We start from the raw sequence: 18,974 nt of genomic DNA, 5'->3' as shown, positions 1-18,974 counted from the left end.
TGTTTTCTGCTATGTGTGACACAGAAATAGATAGAGGACTCATCTTTACATCTATGCCATTATAGCATCTGTGACAGCATGGGCAGCTCCATTGAGGCTACAACCCATAGGAATCCCCACCTAGTTGACTACTTTGACTACTTTAAAATGGAGGAAGCATGGTGGAAGCTGCCCATGTTAAAACAGCCTTTTACCATGAGATGCCTCTATCATTCATGGTGTGACACAACTCAGCAGCCAGAAACTTATGGAGCATCACCTTGTGGTCATTCCCACTTACTGCAATCCGATGCAACAACCAAAGCAGGGCACTGATTGCCGTGCTAGTATTATTTTTTTATTTCACCTTTATTTAACCCGGTAGGCTAGTTGAGAACAAGTTCTCATTTACAACTGCGACCTGGCCAAGAATAAAGCAAAGCAGTTAGACACACAACACAGAGTTACACATGGAATAAACAAACATACAGTCAATAATACAGTAGAAAAAAAGTCTATAGACAGTGTATGCAAATGAGGTAAGATAAGGCCATAAATAGGCCATGGTGGCGAAGTAATTACAATATACCAATTAAACACGGGAGTGATTGATGTGCAGAAGATGAATGTGTAAGTAGATATACTGGGGTGCAAAGGAGCAAGATAAATAAATAAATACAGTATGTGGATGAGGTAGTTGGATGGGCTATTTACAGATTGGCTATGTACAGGTGCAGTGATCAGTCATTGGCGGCCAAAGGAGGAATTGGCTTTGGGGGTGACCAGTGAAATATACCTGCTGGAGAGTGTGCTATGGGCAAGTTGGTCAGGATGATATCTATGAAGGTGCCTGGGTTTACGGATTTGGGGTTGTACCTGGTAGGTTCATTGATAATTTGTGAGAGATTGAGGGCATCAAGCTTAGATTGTAGGATGGACGGGGTGTTATGCATGTCGCAGTTTAGGTCACCTAGTAGCACGAGCTCTGAAGATAGATGGGGGGCAATCAATTCACATATGGTGTCCAGGGCACAGCTCTTGGAGGAAAATGTTATAGTTAGAGATGGAAATTTCAGAGTTTTTGGTGGTCTTCCTAAGCCAGGATTCAGACACGGCTAAGACATCTGGGTTGGCAGAGTTTGCTAAAGCAGTGAATAAAACAAGCGTAGGGAGGAGGCTTCTAATGTCAACATGCATGAAACCAATAATGGAGTAAACTAAACATGACACACATTTTGTATCAAGTTTTTGTATTTATTTTTAATTTAAATATGGTTTAAACAGCTTTGTGCTCCCAAGGATCAAATCATAAAAGGAGACTCAATGAAAAGCTTACACAGCCTTTTTGCAGTGAACAGAATCAGTCCAGTCTGGGATACCTTTCCTTTGAATTGTGTTTTTTTTCTGAACACAAAAGCAGATGGTTTGTGTAAAAATGAATATCATAGCAAATACCACAGTGAAGGGAGGAAAAATGATAATGTCTTAAAAATTGATAATGCTATGAAACATAATCATGATACAAACAGGAGCGTAATGAAAATAAACTAAAAAAATCTGCGAACTCGATCAAACACACACACACACACACACACACACACACACACACACACACACACACACACACACACACACACACACACACACACACACACACACACACACACACACAGATAAAATTAAGTGATTTTAAAAATGAAACCCTGCTCAAATCAAATGGTTTCATACATCCACGTTTTGTGTCTGAAGTGCAGAAAACAAAATTAAACTGAAAAAATTTTGAGATAAAATCTGATAAATAATGAAAAAGCATGCCCATCTTCATTGGTTTCAGTCCTGGGCAACTCTAGTCCACGGGGCCGGAGTGGTGTCACCCTTTTCCCCATCCCTAGCAAACACAGCTGATTTAAACTAATTGCATTCAAGCTGAAGATCTTCATTATTGGAGTCAGATGTGTTAGCTGGGGCTGGGGCAAAAGTGTGACACCAATCAGGTCCCAGAGGACTGGAGTTGCTCAGGCCTGACTCAAATCTATACAACTAAAAACTTGGAGTGTTGCCCCTCTATTTTCACCCCAAACCCTTTACCCCATCTACACCCCAACCCTCTATCCTATACCCTTACCTCTTACCCCGACCATACTTACATACCCACCTATACCTCACCCTCACCCCCCTACCTGCATACCCCTCCCCTAGTTTTCCTGCTAGACACAGGGTTCACATGCTTCTGTGCTGACAGGTCTGGTCCTTCAGTCTGTGTGGGTGTGTGAGGGGAAGACTCTGTGTGGCTGAGGAGGAGGAGAGGGGAGGTAGTGGGACTGTTGGAGCAGGCACTGGTCACCTCTATCAAACACCATGTCCAGTTCAGGATACAGAGTGAGGTTGGAAGCAGAGGAGTCTCGTTGCATATTGAGGTTGAAGGTTGTGAACCTGTCTGTGTCTGGGTGTGTGTACAGTTTATGCATCAATATATGTCTGAATCTGCATGTGCCTGTGTGTTAGTTAGTGAGTCAATGAGAGGGACTGTGTATGTGCTCATGGGATGGGGCCAGCGTGGGGGTTGGCGGACACAGGGCCTGTCCCTTGTCTCCAGACATGGGCAGGTTTATAGGGATTGTGTCTTGAGCTCGATGGGCTCCCCACGGTTGTCCTGCTGGGTCTCCGTCTCGGGGGGTCGGCTGCCCTTCAGTGTGGCCAGGCGCTCAGACAGACCACGCATACGGGGGAACAGCATGAAATCGTACAGAAGAGCTCCCATAGCACCTCCTATCATGGGACCCACCCAGTACACCTGAAACAACACACATACAAAGTTTATCATGAAGATACGGCACAAGCAACATGTAATGTTGTATATTGACTACACTATTAATTACTATAAGATCATAGAATCCTCCATTGTGATATAATTATTTGATATTTGTACAAAATATTTCAAATTCTACATTATGGTGTATGTGTGTTTCCTACCCAGTGGTTTACAAAGTTCCTGAAGAGCACAGCGGGGGCGAAAGACCTTGCAGGGTTCATTCCAGCACCGGTGTAGTACATCTACAGCAGAGAAGGACAATAGGGCGCTCAGAATACAGACTGGCAAAGAGTACATTTCTGTTGTACACAATGCAAGTCTGTTTTTGTGTGTGTTCCACTATGAGGATATAAGTGTTTTGGGAATTGCGTGTGTTTTCTCTTACCAGTGTGTGTAAGTGTCAGTGTGTGTGTGTTGCTCACCCCCATGAGGTGTCCGATGGTGACAGCGAAGCCGATGGACAGGGCAGCAGAGCCCATGCGTCCGTTCCTCCTCTCATCTGTCACGGCAAAGATACATATCACTAGCTGCATGGTCAGGAACACCTCCACTGTGGTACCCATGCCCAGGCTGATACCAGGCTGCAGCTGTAGACGGCCAGAGGAGAAAAATATGCATCAGACTTGAGGTCCTTTGTGAACAACTCACTTTGTAAAGTAAGTGTGTCCTCTTTCTAGTTAAGTGTATATTATGTATACAATTAGTTGTGGCTTTAAAGGCCTGTAACAGGACATGACAGCAATCAAAGATGGAACACATAACTCAAACTGTAAAACGTTCAGGGGCTTCACCGCTATGGCCTCAGCTCTATACAACGCTGATGGCATGTATTGTGGTCATTGTACCACAGCAACTGTAGTTACCAGTAGGTTCCATGATGATTCCCTAATACCTGTTCATCTCTACCCATTCTAAATCCCCATTAGCATTAAGAAGCCTACCAAAAAATGTTTTGCTACTTTGAGCTGATATATATGGACCCTTAATGCATCATAAAGGGAATAGGCCCGGTGCTATTTGAGATATGCACTTGGTGGGTGGGTGGTGCCTTACCGTGTTGAGAGCCATGTTGCCCCTCATGTTGTTGGGGGTGACCCCATAGAGCACAGCGGCCCCGGCCACGGCCCCCAGGATCTGGGCAGCCCAGTAGAAAAAAGCGCGGAACAGGGACATCTGGGAACCCACCAGGTAGGCAAAGGTGACGGCCGGGTTAATGTGGCCGCCACTAATGTGACCAATGGACTGGATCATGGTGGCAGCTGCCAAGCCGAAGCACAGCGCCACATGCAGAATGTGGTTGGGTCCGGTTGTCCAGCGCAGCGCGGCACCCATGCCGAAAAACACAAAGAACATGGTCCCGAAGAACTCTGCGAAGACTGCCCGCCAAAACGTCATGGACCGGAACTCCCACATGCTGGCTGTTCACTGGACGCTCCTTGTAACAGAAAATGTTTTTCTCACAAAATAAAAGTTGTCAAGGTGAATCTAGAAAAGGTAAACGTGTACGTTTTAAAAGTCTTGCTGCTCGTTTGCACTTTAAAAAAATGTTTTAATCCCTTTGGAGGTCAGTTTGCTGGGCTGACCCAAACGCTGTCTTACTTAGCCAATCAGTTGGAAGACAAACAGTTAAAAAAGTTGACAGAGGAATCCACCAGACAGATCTAGCTCTAAGCTACGGGACGATCTCAAGTTGGCGCGAAGGCAGTCAAACATCAACTCAACTGTGCTCGCCTCCACTGGCCGCCTGCCGTAGCAACATAGGTATGTGTGTGTGGAAGTGTGTGTGTGTCTCAGAATAGTTGTCAAGAGGAGATGTGCATTGATGCTAGAGGGGTGGTTCTAGAGTAGAGACAGGAATAGACGGACTGTCCTAGGGACGTTTTAGCCTCTCTGACAGAGGGGAGAAGGCCCACCGGGGGCTTTATAACCCCCCCCCCCCCCCCCAGGGCCCAGTGACGCCATAATCCCGGTGGTGGACACACAGAATGGCCCAAATCAAACAAATTGAACCTCTTTGTTGCCTCCCACAACAGAAGAGAGGGGAAGAGAGGGAGCGTTTTCTCTTCCTTAAGGGAGGAAGAGAAAAGTGTGACATTGACACAAGAGGGAGGAGGCAATTAAGAAAGAGCAAGTGACTGGGTGAGTATAAGAACTAGGGGTGGAGATCAACCCCACAGAAGTGATGAGAGGAGTTTGTCTAGTCTCATAGTGTCATATAGTGTATGTTATCTGTTGACACATCATAACCATGATAACCATGGGAACAAGTGCTGATGGCGGAGAACACACACAAACACACACACACACACAGTGATCCAAGGGGGGCCCCAGACAGATGAGCCTTAAGCCAACAGTGTGCGGAATTGACTCATAAATAGAAATGCCTGACCTTGTGAAACCATTGTCTTAGCATCGAGCATGTGTGCCACATGTGAACAGTGGAACCGCTTGGTTTTTTAGAAACATGTTTGTAGTTATCATTCACAACTGATAAGATGTGTTTTTTGCAGATTCTTCCCACGGGGCAGAGGTACTGCACTCACACTATTCACTGAGCTCAAATCCCAACAGTGTTATTGACAGAGGTATTAAGCATACGTAAGTGGTTATGAGCACTACTTAAGGGCTATGAACAAAACATTGAAGCTGGGAGCATGACATGGGGACCTTAGATGTCTGCATAACATAGAAGCATAGGGCACTTCTTTAAAGCAATTAACTTGACATTGACACCCAAAGCACAGTACAGAGGCATGCATATTTACTACTGTTCCAAAGTGGTAGAAAACAAATACATTTCAAAACTTAACTAAATAAATATTTAAGTTGTGAACTAATTACAAATATCAGCATTGTAAAGGGCAGCCCTGACAAAACAGTCAGGTATCACTTAGACACATCTCTCTCTCTCTCTCTGTCTTGCTCTCTCTCTTGCACTCACTCTCTCTCTCTCAATTTCAATTCAATTTAAGGGCTTTATTGACATGGGACACATATGTTAACATTGCCAAAGCAAGTGAAGTAGATAATAAACAAAAGTGAACTAAACAAAACAAATTAACAGTAAACTAAATTAAAAGTAAACAGTAAGCATCTCTCTCTCTTTCTCTCTCTCTCTCTCTCTCTCTCTTTCTCTCTCTCTCTCTCTCCCTCTCTCTCTCTCTCTCTCTCTCTCTCTCTCTCTCTCTCTCTCTCTCTCTCTCTCTCTCTCTCACTCCCTCTCTCTCTCACACTCTTTCTGGGCCAGCATTCTAGGAGGTGCTGGGCTGCTCAGTGGAGAATTGAATAGGCAGAGGTTTGAATTGTGTATGAGGGTGTGTGTGTGTGTGCCAGGCAGGAGGGGTGAGAGGCAGGGTGGCCCACTAGCAGCCAAAGCCCTGAACAATCCATGCATGGGGCTGAGGACAAGGGGAGGGACAGGGTAGGACAGTGGCAGGGGACAGGGGAAACGGGTTATTGAGCTCCAACGCTGGAGCATATTGCTGACCAGTCCAAAGCCGTCACTGGGCAGTGGGCCATGAATGGAGAACGCTGATCTCACCATTTTAACTTTTTTTAATACACCGAAAAAACACAATGCAAAATGCTGGCGGCACGAGGCAGTTATTTTCTATTGTTTGTTGGGGGGGGGGGGGGGAGAGCAGATCCATGTGTGTTTGAAGGTGCATATGTGCATGAGTGTGCATGAGATGGTGTGTGCGCACATGCATTTATGCGCACGCACATATGTGTGTGTGTGTGCACAAATTGTTATGATGTTTCAATAATGATTGCGAAGTGTTTATTCTACAACATTCATAGCTTTATATAGTCAACACAAACATGAACACAAGAAAAATTGCCACATTTTCACTAATATAACATATTGAGAGTAAAATGTTGAAGTAAAACATTTAAAAAACATATTCAAGGTAAATAAATACTAAAATAAGGTGCAAATGAAATATATAATTACCCCAAATTCCTGTTTTCCCTCTATATTTACATTAATGTAGTTTCCTCTAATTGCTCATTACAAACCCAGTATTGTTTTAATAACAATAATAATTTGGTGGGTGCTTATATTTGTCCTAGTTCACATACATACAAGTGTGTATTAATACGCATGTGTGAATTGGAAGTGTTTTTTTTTGCATATCCCAATTCCTCTGATACACCCTTGGAAAGTGGGGCCATTATCAACGGCGAACCAGGAGCAAGTGAGTGAGTCTGTAAAAGGCTGATCCAACAACCTATTTAGAGGGGGTAGGGAGTGAGTCTGTGAAAGGCTGATCCCACTACTTATTTCAATGAATTCCCTAGTTTTCCAGAAATCTCAACTGGAGGATTCCTGGAATCAGGAAAGAAAAAGTAGGAAATTCTACTGAAAAATAGGGAATTTATTTAAAGTTCCCGGACTTTAGCAACCGTACTGCTCCCACAACTTATTTACGCCTGCGTCATTAGAGGGCACTGATCTGATGACCTATTTGACAGTGAATAGCAGAATTGCAGAGCTTTGAGGTGAGAGAGCCTCAGATACATGGAGATGGCCTGTGTGAGTGTGTCAATGATTAGGGTAGGCCTCTTTAGCATTTCAAAACATTAACAGACAGGGGGAGTAATGATAAAATACTCTGCTCAAAAAAATATAGGGAACACTAAAATAACATCCTAGATCTGAATGAATGAAATATTCTTAATAAATACTTTTTTCTTTACATAGTTGAATGTGCTTACAACAAAATCACACAAATGATCAATGGAAATCAAATGTATCAACCCATGGAGGTCTGGATTTGGAGTCACACTCAAAATTAAAGTGGAAAACCACACTACAGGCTGATCCAACTTTGATGTAATGTCCTTAAAACAAGTCAAAAGGCTCAGTAGTGTGTGTGGCCTCCACGTGCCTGTATGACCTCCCTACAATGCCTGGGCATGCTCCTGATGAGGTGGCGGATGGTCTCCTGAGGGATCTCCTCCCAGACCCGGACCAAAGCATCCGCCAACTCCTGGACAGTCTGTGGTGCAACGTGGTGGACAGATTTTCTATTTCTAGGTGGTTGGCCGGGTGTGGTTCTCAATCAGAGGCAGCTGTCTATCATTGTCTCTGATTGAGAACCATACTTAGGTACCCATTTCCCCCACCTGTTTTGTGGGACGTTAACTTTGTAGTTGTTCAGGGCACATAGCCCAAAGCTTCACGGTTTGTTTTTTTGTTCTTCGTTTTGTCGGCGTCATTTTTAAATAAAGTTAAAATGTACGCTTATCATGCTGCACCTTGGTCCTTCAGCCAGCCGTGACAGAAATATTGTTACATTATTCAACCTTTTGAGGTTACCGTACTGCAAAGTCTTTCTCTGTGGTAACAAAGAAATTCTCAATTTTCATTTTGGCAGAGTGAGGAAAGAAGTTTCGGTATTTACGACTGTCATAAAACCGACTTCCCGCTCTAGGAGAGAGAGCGTGCTGTAGAGCAGACCCACTGTAACCCGATCCTTCAGATAATCCCAGGAGAGTCATGACAAATGATACCTGTGAATGTGTATACACACTCAGACACACAATGTAAAATTGTACATACAATACCAGTCAAAAGTTTTAGAACACCTACTCATTCAAGGGTTTTTCTTTATTTTTACTATTTTCTACATTGTAGAATAATGGTGAAGACATCAAAACTATGAAATAACACATGTGGAATCATGTAGTAAACAAAAAAGTGTTAAACAAATCAAAAAATATTTTATATTTTATGCAAAGCTGTCATCAAGGCAAAAGGTGGCTATTTGAAGAATCTCAAATATAAAATAGATTTTGATTTGTTAAACACTTTTTTGGTTACTGACAATACCCGGCTCCAGCAGCTCGCCGACACCGACCCAGAGGGCGAGGCGCCAGGCGATCCGGCTGGAGACGGTGGAACTCCCGCAGCATTTCAGGGTCCAACACGTCCGCCACCGAAACCCAGCACCTCTCCTCCACTGAAGGCTCCCCGCCCAACTCCTTGAATCAAGGATGGAAAGGATGGAGTACGCCGGGGCCCCCTCGAAGTCCAGAGGAGGCGGAAGGACCTCCCGCACCTCAGACTCCTGGAGCGGACCAACCACCACCGGTCTGAGGAGAGACACATGGAACGAGGGGTTAATGCGGTAATCGGGTGGAAGCTGTAACCTGTAACACACCTTGTTTACTCTCTTCAGGACTTTGAATGGCCCCACAAACCGCAGACCCAGCTTCCGGCAGGGCAGGCGGAGGGGCAAGTTTCGGGTTGAGAGCCAGACCCGGTCCCCTGTAGGCCTCACTGCGGTGACGACCAGCGCGGCCTGCTGGAGGTGAACATGGTCGGCTTCCCATGTCTCATCCGAGCGCTGGAACCAGTCATCCACCGCAGGAGCTTCGGTCTGACTCTGATGCCAAGGCGCCATGACCGGCTGGTACCCTAATACGCACTGAAAGCGGGAGAGGTTAGTGGAGGAGTGGCGGAGCGAGTTCTGCGCTATCTCGGTCCAGGGCACGAACGCCGCCCACTCCCCCGGGCGGTCCTGGCAAGAAGACCGCAGAAACCTGCCCACGTCCTGGTTCACTCGCTCCACCTGCCCATTACTCTCAGGGTGAAAACCTGAGGTGAGGCTGATCGAGACCCCCAGACGTTCCATAAACGCCCTCCAGACTCTCGAAGTGAACTGGCGACCTCGATCAGACACTATATCCTCAGGCACACCGTAGTGCTGGAAGACGTGTGTAAACAAGGCCTCCGCAGTCTGTAGGGCTGTAGGGAGACCGGGCAGAGGGAGGAGACGACAGGACTTAGAGAAACGATCCACAACGACCAGGATCGTGGTGTTTCCCTGTGAGGGAGGAAGATCGGTTAGAGAATCCACCGACAGGTGTGACCAAGGCCGTTGTGGAACAGGTAAGGGATGTAGCTTACCTCTGGACAGGTGTCTAGGAGCCTTAGACTGGGCGCACACCGAGCAGGAGGAAACATAAACCCTCACGTCCTTTTCCATGGTAGGCCACCAGTACTTCCCACTCAGACAGCGCACCGTCCGGCCGATCCCGGACGGATGACCAGAGGAGGGTGACGTGTGGGCCCAATAGATCAGCTGGTCACGGACAGCAGACAGAACGTACAGACGCCCGACGGGATACTGAAGGGGAGCGGCGCCTGCTCAATGTCCGTCCAGCTCCCACACAACCGACGCTACCAGGCAGGAGGCCGGGAGTATGGGAGTCTGATCCATGAGCCACTCCTCTATGTCATACAGCCGGGACAGTGCGCCTGCCTTAACATTTTGGGAACCTGCCTGACGAGTCTCCTCGCTGCCCGGATGTCTCCTCGCTGCCCGGATGTACTCCAGGTTGCGGTGGTCAGTCCAGATGAGGAAAGGGTGTTTAGCCCCCTCAAGCCAATGTCTCCACGCCTTCAAAGCTTTAACCACAGCCAACAGCTCCCAGTCCCCCACATCATAGTTCCGCTCCACCAGGCTGAGCTTCTTCGAGAAGAAGGCACAGGGGCGGAGCTTCGGTGTCGTGCCCGAACGCTGAGAGAGCACGGCTCCTATCCCAGCCTCAGACACGTCCACCTCCACTATGAACGCCAAAGAGGGATCCGGATGGGCCAGCACGGGAGCCGAGGTAAACAGAGCCCTTAGGTGCCCAAAAGCCCTGTCCGCCTCAGCGCACCACTGCAAACGTACAGGACCCCCTTCAGCAGTGAGGTAATTGGAGCAGCCACCTGGCCAAAACCACGGCTAAATCTCCGGTAGTAATTGGCAAACCCTAAAAACCGCTGCACCTCCTTTACCGTGGTGGGAGTCGGCCAATTACGCACGGCTGAAATGCGTTCACTCTCCATCTCCACCCCTGATGTGAAAATGCGATACCCTAGGAAGGAGACGGCCTGCTGGAAGAACAGGCATTTCTCAGCCTTGACATACAGATCATGCTCCAACAGTCATCAAAGTACCCTGTGCACCAAGGACACATGCTCGGCAGGTGTAGCAGAGTATATCAGAATGTCATCGATATACACCACTACACCCTGCCCGTGCAGGTCCCTGAAAATCTCGTCTACAAAGGATTGGAAGACTAATGGAGCATTCATCAACCTGTACGGCATGACGAGGTACTCATAATGCCCTGAGGTGGTACTGAACGCCATCTTCCACTCGTCCCCCTCCCGGATACGCACCAGGTTGTAAGCGCTCCTGAGATCCAGTTTAGTGAAGAAGCGCGCCCCGTGCATTGACTCAATCGCTGTGGCGATGAGAGATAGCGGGTAACTGTACCTCACCGTGATTTGATTGCGACCTCGATAGTCAATGCACGGGCGCAGACCTCCCTCCTTCTTCTTCACGAAAAAGAAACTCGAGGAGGCGGGTGAAATGGAGGGCCGAATGTACCCCTGACACAGGGATTCAGAGACATATGTCTCCATAGCCGCCATCTCCGCTTGCGACAAGGAATATACGTGACTCCTGGGAAGTGCAGCGTCTACCAGGAGATTTATCGCACAATCCCCCCGTCGATGGGGTGGTAATTGAGTCACCTTCTTTTTGGAGAAGGCGAGAGCCAAATCGGCATATTCTGGGGGGATGCGCACGGTGGAGACCTGGTCTGGACTTTCCACCGTGGTAGCACCAACGGAAACGCCTACACACCTCCCCGAGCACTCTCGCGACCACCCTGTGAGAGCCTTCTGTTGCCATGAAATGGTGGGGTCATGACTAGCCAACCAGGGAAGACCTAGTACCACGGGAAATGCAGGAGGGTCAATGAGGAAGAGACTGATTCTCTCCTCGTGACTCCCCTGCGTCACCATGGCCAGGGAGATGGTGGCTTCCCTAATTAACCCGGACCCTAATGGTCGACTATCCAGACCGTGTACAGGGAAAGGTGTAACCACAGGAACGATGGGAATCCCTAAACTAAGGGAGTGAAGAAAGAAGTTTCGGTATTTACGACTGTCATAAAACAGCCGACTTCCCGCTCTACGAGAGAGAGCGTGCTGTAGAGCAGACCCACTATAACCCGATCCTGTCAATAAAATTCCCAGCCACGCCTGAATCGACGAGCACCTAATGCTGGGAATGTGGGGAAAACTCAGGAAAACAAACATGCACAAACAGGTGGTCAACAGAGGGCTCTGGATGAGAGTGGTGAAGACTCACCTGGGGTGACGCCAGAGAGCCCTGCTTGCTCCCTCGACTCCCAGAGGGACCAACCCAGCACCGACTGGCAGTGTGCCCTCTGTGGCCACAGATGGTGCACGTGAAGGCCCCTCCTCCAGCCTCCCTAAGCGCAGCCCCTCCCAACTCCATGGGCACCGGAGCGGGAGTGCTGGAAGACGGAACCAACAGAGCCCTCTCTGGACGTCCGTAGGTGACCAGCAGGTTATCCAATCGGATGGACAGATCAAACAGTTGGTCAAAGGTAATGGTGGCATCCCTGCAGGCCAACTCCCGCCGGATGTCCTCGCGCAGACTGCATTGGTAGTGGTCGATAAGGGCCCTGTCGCTCCATCCTGCTCCGGCTGCTAAGGTCCGGAATTCTAGGGTGAACTCCTGGGCGCTCCTCATCCCCTGCCTCAGGTGGAAGAGCCGCTCCCCCACCGCTCTACCCTCGGGCGGATGGTCAAAGACTGCCCGGAAGCGGTGGTTCAACGCCACATCTCCTTCTCCCCACACGGCGTTTGCCCACTCCAGAGCTCTCCCTGAGAGTGGGCAAACGCCGTCATACTCCCTGGGAAGGGAGAGACACACCCCACTGGGACCGGATACAGGGGGGATGGGTAGAGGTACCCCTGGTTGTGCTGGTCGAGGCGCTGGAGAGACTCCCTCTCTCCCAGCGGTCCATGGTCTGGACAATGTTATCCGTCTTGGAGCCAAGATGTTGCAGCATCGCTGAGTGTTCTCGGACGCGTTCCTCGACTCCTCTAACCGGGGTACCTGCTCCTGTTGACTCCATGGGTGGTGTAGGATTATGTCAGTGTATGCGCTACTGGTGTTGAAGTCAAGTGCAGGAGAGCAGAGAGTTGTGATCAGGCGCACACTTTATTCTGCAGAAGCAAACAACAGACGGATGCATCAGTGTACAAGGGCCAACATGCCTTTAGTGGACCGTATCATTCCCACACTGCTGTATACTTACTGTCCATATTTGTATGAATAGCCTGTCCACAAACTCCAGGTATGCTGGCAATTGTAGTTTTACTAACCCCCTGTCTTCTGTACTACAACCCAATGACTGATGGGATTTTTTAAAACATTTATTTTACCTTTATTTAACTAGGCAAGTCAGTGGGGGAGCCAAAGGGCAACAAAGTCACAAATAAGCAAAAAGAAAAAACAATTAAACATACTCTGGGTTGAAACATAGTACCCGGGGAAAAACCAGCTAGGTGCATCAATACAAAACACGTAACAAAACAATCCCACACAAAGACATGGGGGGAACAGAGGAATATATATATGCAGTTAATTAGGGAATGTAAACCAGGTGTGCGGGGAACAAGACAAAACAAATGGAATAATGAAAAATGGAGCGGCAATGGCTAGAAGGCGGGTGTCGTCAACCGCCAAACGCAGCCCGTACAAGAAGGGGAGCCGACTTCGACGGAAGTCGTGATAAAGAGTGGTTTTCCACATTAACCTTGTCACCAGTCTGCTTGTCATGCCCCACAACTGTCACAATCATAATGCATAATTGCGACACTCACCTGGACTCGATCACCTCCTTGATTACCTGCCCTATAATTGTCACTCCATTTAGTTCCTTCCCCAGTCGTCATTGTATGTGTATCGGTTTCATGTAAGGGAACACCCCCCTGAAATGGACAAAAATGAATGGGAACATATTGGCACCGTACGAAACATATACACAGTGTCCAATACCACTCAATTGGACGTTGTTTCATTCAAAGTTGATTGCAAATGCCATATGGCAAATGCAAAGTGTAACACTTCAACAATCCAATAGATGGCGAGTGCGCTCCACCGTCATTTTTCATATTGCAAATGTAACACAAGTCAAGACCCAAGAGTAAAATTTTGAAAATTTTAACATTTATTCAAAAACGTATCACCCCTTAAAAAAATGCTTACTGGATCGTTTTTTGAAATTCTTTCGATTTTGTTTTGTCAATTACACATGTATAACTGCATGAACATACTTTTGTCAAATTTGATTATCATAATTTTTGGGGAAATGTTTTTTACTTGTCCATAAGGCATATGTTTTGTCCATTTGCAATATGATTTCATAGTCAGTCAAAAGTCAAAAGTCGAAAATGTGAATAAAAAAATAAAAAAACGTATCACCCCCTTAAAAAAGTGCTTTCTGGACCGTTTTACGAAATTCTTTCGATGTTTTGTCAATTACACATGTATAAGAACTGTATGAACCTACTTTTGTCATACTTGATTATCATTTTTATTTTTACTTGTCCATAAGGCATATGTTTTGTCCATTTGCAATATGATTTTATAGAAAGTCAAAGCCGAAGTCAAAAGTCACTTTTTTTTTTGTTTTTGCCAAATGCCATAAGAAATGTCCAAATGCAATATGAAAGATTTGAAAGTGCCAAATCAGGATGTTATGTCCATTTGCCATGTTCGATCAATGGAAGTCGGTTTACAAACCCAAAAGTCAGTGAACCATGTCCAAAAGGCATTTAAACTGCCAAAATGATATATAGCACTATGTTAAGCCATGAATCAACCTAGATGGTCTATTTGTCATGTATGATGAGGGAGAAGTGGGACTGTTGTTTTTTAACGATTTTTGGAAAAATGTCCAAAATGACAAGGGCACGGGTGGGGGGATGCTCCCTACCCAACCGTGGACCCCTTGCCACCCCGTAACGGCATTAAAAACCATTATAAAAATGTGTTCCTGGTAACCCGTTCCAATCACCATGTGCACGGCTGTGCATTTGCAATATGTTTCAATGGGCATTTACCATCAGGAATTTGACACACTCAAAAATACTGCAGAAATACAAATTTGACTGGCCCGATGAACTCTGGATGGCCGGGCAGTGATTCTGGTTCCTCTCCATCGCTCGTTGGGGTTGTTTTCAGAATGTCACTTTGGTGATGGTACGCACAATTGGCCTAGCGTCGTCCGGGTTAGGGAGGGCTTGGTCGGTAGGGATGTCCTTGTCTCATCGCGCACCAGCGACTCCTGTGGCGGGCCGGGCGCAGTGCGCGCTAACCAAGGTTGCCAGGTGCACGGTGTATCCTCCGACACATTGGTGCGGCTGGCTTCCGGGTTGGAGGCGCGCTGTGTTAAGAAGCAGTGCGGCTGGTTAGGTTGTGTATCGGAGGACGCATGACTTTCAACCTTCGTTTCTCCCGAGCCCGTACGGGAGTTGTAGCGATGAGACAAGATAGTAGCTACTACAACAATTGGATACCACGAAACTGGGGAGAAAAAGTGGTAATTATTATTTTTTTTAACTCTAATGAACTTATCCTCTACAGCAGAGGTAACTCTGGGTCTTCCATTCCTGTGGCGATCCTCATGACAGCCAGTTTCATCATGGCGCTTGATGGGTTTTGCGACTGCACTTGAAGAAACTTTCAAAGTTCCACATTCACCACATTTACCTCCAGAGGAACCTAGAAGAGGAAGAGGAGGAGGATGAGGAGGAGGGGCGGGAGAGAGGGAGGAGGAGAGATAAGGTACAGGTCCATGATTAGATTTAGACCTCTCTCTCTCTCTCAAAACTTCATATGTGTGATTAGGCAACACTCATGAACTGTACGTCAGTCATTTCTCCCAACAGATGTCAAAGAAAAGCTCTCTCACACACACACACACGCACACGCACACACGCACACACGCACACATGCACACTCGCACGCACGCACACACACACACACACTCTCTCTCTGAGCCTGCTGATGAAGCAGTCTGCTGTGGTTTTTAGGGGAGAGGTAGAGAGCCCCAGCCCCCAGGGAGGCCCCCACACAATGAGCCACCACATACACCAGTGCCCTCAGCAAGTCCAGCCTTTGAGAGATAAAAATAGACAAGTCCAGCCTGCAGAGATAAAAATAGACAAATAATAGTGATCAATTCACAGTAATTCTGTGACAAAAGTTTAGAGTCACACACATGCATGCAGACACACAACCAAGTCCATAAAAGTGGGTTCACCTGTGCCCAACTGATCTCTACAAAGCAGTGTCCCAGGGTGACAGCCACCATGCCTGCGGCCAGGGCTAGGTAGAGGAGCCCCATGGAGGCCTCTCCAGGGCCCGGCACAGAGGCCCCCAGCACAGCACTCACAAACACCAGGGAGCCCAGCAACTCGGCCAACATGGCACGCCAGAACTCACAACTACGCAACTCCTCAGGGAAAGGGGACAGAGGAACATGTTTATCTAGCATTCAACTACCATTGTAAATACCATATAAAACCCTGTGTCTTGAATAGAAATATATTACTTATATTTGTATTCTAACCAACACTATCTAAATCAAATGGCCTAGCAGGTTATAATCAAGTTATGGTAGTAATCTGTGGATTGATCATTATCAATGTCTGAACCAGACCCCAGTGTCACATTGATCGCTGCATGTCTCTCTCAAATGTCAATATGCCTTGTATACTGTTATTCAGGTTAGTTATCATTGTTTAAGTTTACAATGGAGCCCCTAGTTCCACTATTCATACCTCTGATACCTCCTTTGTCCCACCTCCCACACATGCAGTGACCTCACCCATTATAACCAGCATGTCCAGAGATACAACCTCTCTTATCATCACCCAGTGCCTGGGCTTACCTCCGCTGTACCCGTACCCCACAATACCCCTGTCTGTACATTATGCCCTGAATATATTCTACCACGCCCAGAAATCTGCTCCTTTTATTCCTTGTCCCCAACGCTCTAGGCGACCAGTTTTGATAGCCTTTAGCCGCATCCTCATCCTACTCCTCCTCTGTTCCTTGGGTGATGTGGAAGTAAACCCAAGCCCTGCATGTCCCCATGCACCCTCATTTGTTGACTTCTGTGATCGAAAAAGCCTTGGTTTCATGCATGTCAACATCAGAAGCCTCCTCCCTACGTTAGTTGTACTCACTGCTTTAGCACACTCTGCCAACCCTGATGTCCTTGCCGTGTCTGAATCCTCGCTTAGGAATGCCACCAAAAATTCTGAGATTTCCATACCCAACTATAACATTTTCCATCAAGATAGAACTGCCAAAGGGGGAGGAGTTGCATTCTACTGCAGAGATAGCCTGCAAAGTATTGTCATACTTTCCAGGTCCATACTCAAACAGTTCGAACTTCTAATTTAAAAAATGTATCTCTCCATAAATAAGTCTCTTACTGTTGCCGCCTGCTACCGACCCCCCTCAGCTCCCAGCTGTGCCCTGGACACCATTTGTGAATTGATCGCCCCCCATCTAGCTTCAGAGTTTGTTCTGTTAGGTGACCCAAACTGGGATAAGCTTAACACCCCGGCAGTCCTACAATCTAAGCTAGATGCCCTCAATCTCACACAAATCATCAAGGAACCCACCAGGTACAACCCTAAATCTGTAAACATGGGCACCCTCATAGACATTATCCTGACCAACTTGGCCTCCAAATACACCTCCGCTGTCTTCAATCAGGATCTCAGTGATCACTGCCTCATTGCCTGTATCCGCTAGGGGTCCGCGGTAAAACGACCACCCCTCATCACAGTCAAATGCTCCCTAAAAGACTTCTGCGAGCAGGCCTTTCTAATCGACCTGACCCAGGTATCCTGGAAGGATATTGACCTCATCCCGTCAGTTGAGGATGCCTGGTCATTCTTTAAAAGTAACTTCCTCATCATCTTAGATAAGCATGCTCCTTTCAAAAAAATGCAGAACTAAGAACAGATATAGCCCTTGGTTCACTCCAGACCTGACTGCCCTCGACCAGCACAAAAACATTCTCTGGCGGACTGCAATAGCATCGAATAGTCCCTGCGATATGCAACTGTTCAGTGAAGTCAGGAACTAATACACGCAGTCAGTCAGGAAAGCAAAGGCCAGCTTTTTCAAGCAGAAATTTGCATCCTGTAGCTCTAACTCCAAAAAGTTATGGGACACTGTAAAGCCCATAGAGAACAAGAGCACCTCCTCCCAGCTGCCCACTGCACTGAGGCTAGGTAACACGGTCACCACCGATAAATCCATGATAATTGAAAGCTTCAACAAGCATTTCTCAATGGCTGGCCATGCCTTCCTCCTGGCTACTCCAACCTCGGCCAACAGCTACCCGCAGCTACTCGCCCAAGCCTCCCCAGCTTCTCCTTTACCCAAATCCAGATAGCAGATGTTCTGAAAGAGTTGCAAAACCTGGACCCATACAAATCAGCTGGGCTTGTCAATCTAGACCCTCTATTTCTGAAACTATCTGCCGCCATTGTCACAACCCCTGTTACCAGCCTGTTCATCCTCTCTTTCGTATCGTCTGAGATCCTCAAGGATTGGAAAGCTGCCGCGATCATCCTCCTCTTCAAAGGGGGAGACACCCTGGACCCAAACTGTTGCAGACCTATATCCATCCTGCCCTTCCTATCTAAGGTCTTCGAAAGCCAAGTCAACAAACAGATCACTGATCATCTCGAATCCCACCGTACCTTCTCCGCTGTGCAATCCGGTTTCCGAGCCGGTCACGGGTGCACCTCAGCCAGGCTCAAGGTACTAAAATATATCATAACCGCCATCGATAAAAGACAGTACTGTGCAGCCGTCTTCATCGACCTGGCCAAGGCTTTCGACTCTGTCAATCACCATATTCTTATCGGCAGACTCAGTAGCCTCGGTTTTTCTAATGACTACCTTGCCTGGTTCACCAACTACTTTGCAGACAGAGTTCAGTGTGTCAAATCGGAGGGCATGTTGTCCGGTCCTCTGGCAGTCTCTATGGGGATACCACAGGGTTCAATTCTCGGGCCGACTCTTTTCTTTTTTTTTTTTTGATCCACCTCTACGCAGACCACACCATTCTGTATACTTCTGGCCCTTCCTTGGACACTGTGCTCTCTAACCTCCAAACGAGCTTCAATGCCATACAACACTCCTTCCATGGCCTCCAACTGCTCTTAAACTGTAGTAAAACTAAATGCATGCTTTTCAACAGTTCGCTGCCTGCACCCGCACGCCCGACTAGCATCACCACCCTGGATGGTTCCGACCTAGAATATGTG

At 47.3% G+C, this 18,974-nt stretch overlaps 1 protein-coding gene across 1 annotated transcript; it reads right to left on the bottom strand.

Annotated features, from left to right (window-relative positions):
- Positions 1–1,212: 1,212 nt before the first annotated feature.
- LOC110492377 (lens fiber major intrinsic protein-like) lies at positions 1,213–4,689 on the bottom strand. Its single transcript, XM_021566638.3, has 4 exons — positions 3,845–4,689; positions 3,214–3,378; positions 2,953–3,033; positions 1,213–2,773 (listed from the first exon to the last, which is right to left on the bottom strand). Exons 1-4 carry the CDS (start codon positions 4,202–4,204, stop codon positions 2,588–2,590), a joined length of 792 nt encoding a protein of 263 aa, XP_021422313.1. The 5' UTR covers positions 4,205–4,689; the 3' UTR covers positions 1,213–2,587.
- Between the last annotated feature and the right edge of the window lie 14,285 nt (positions 4,690–18,974).

The sequence above is a fragment of the Oncorhynchus mykiss genome, chromosome 16 (assembly GCF_057628025.1).
Source record: "Oncorhynchus mykiss isolate SJ-2025 chromosome 16, ASM5762802v1, whole genome shotgun sequence".
NCBI classification, from domain to species: domain Eukaryota; kingdom Metazoa; phylum Chordata; class Actinopteri; order Salmoniformes; family Salmonidae; genus Oncorhynchus; species Oncorhynchus mykiss.
This window is presented reverse-complemented; position numbering and strand designations above follow the sequence as displayed.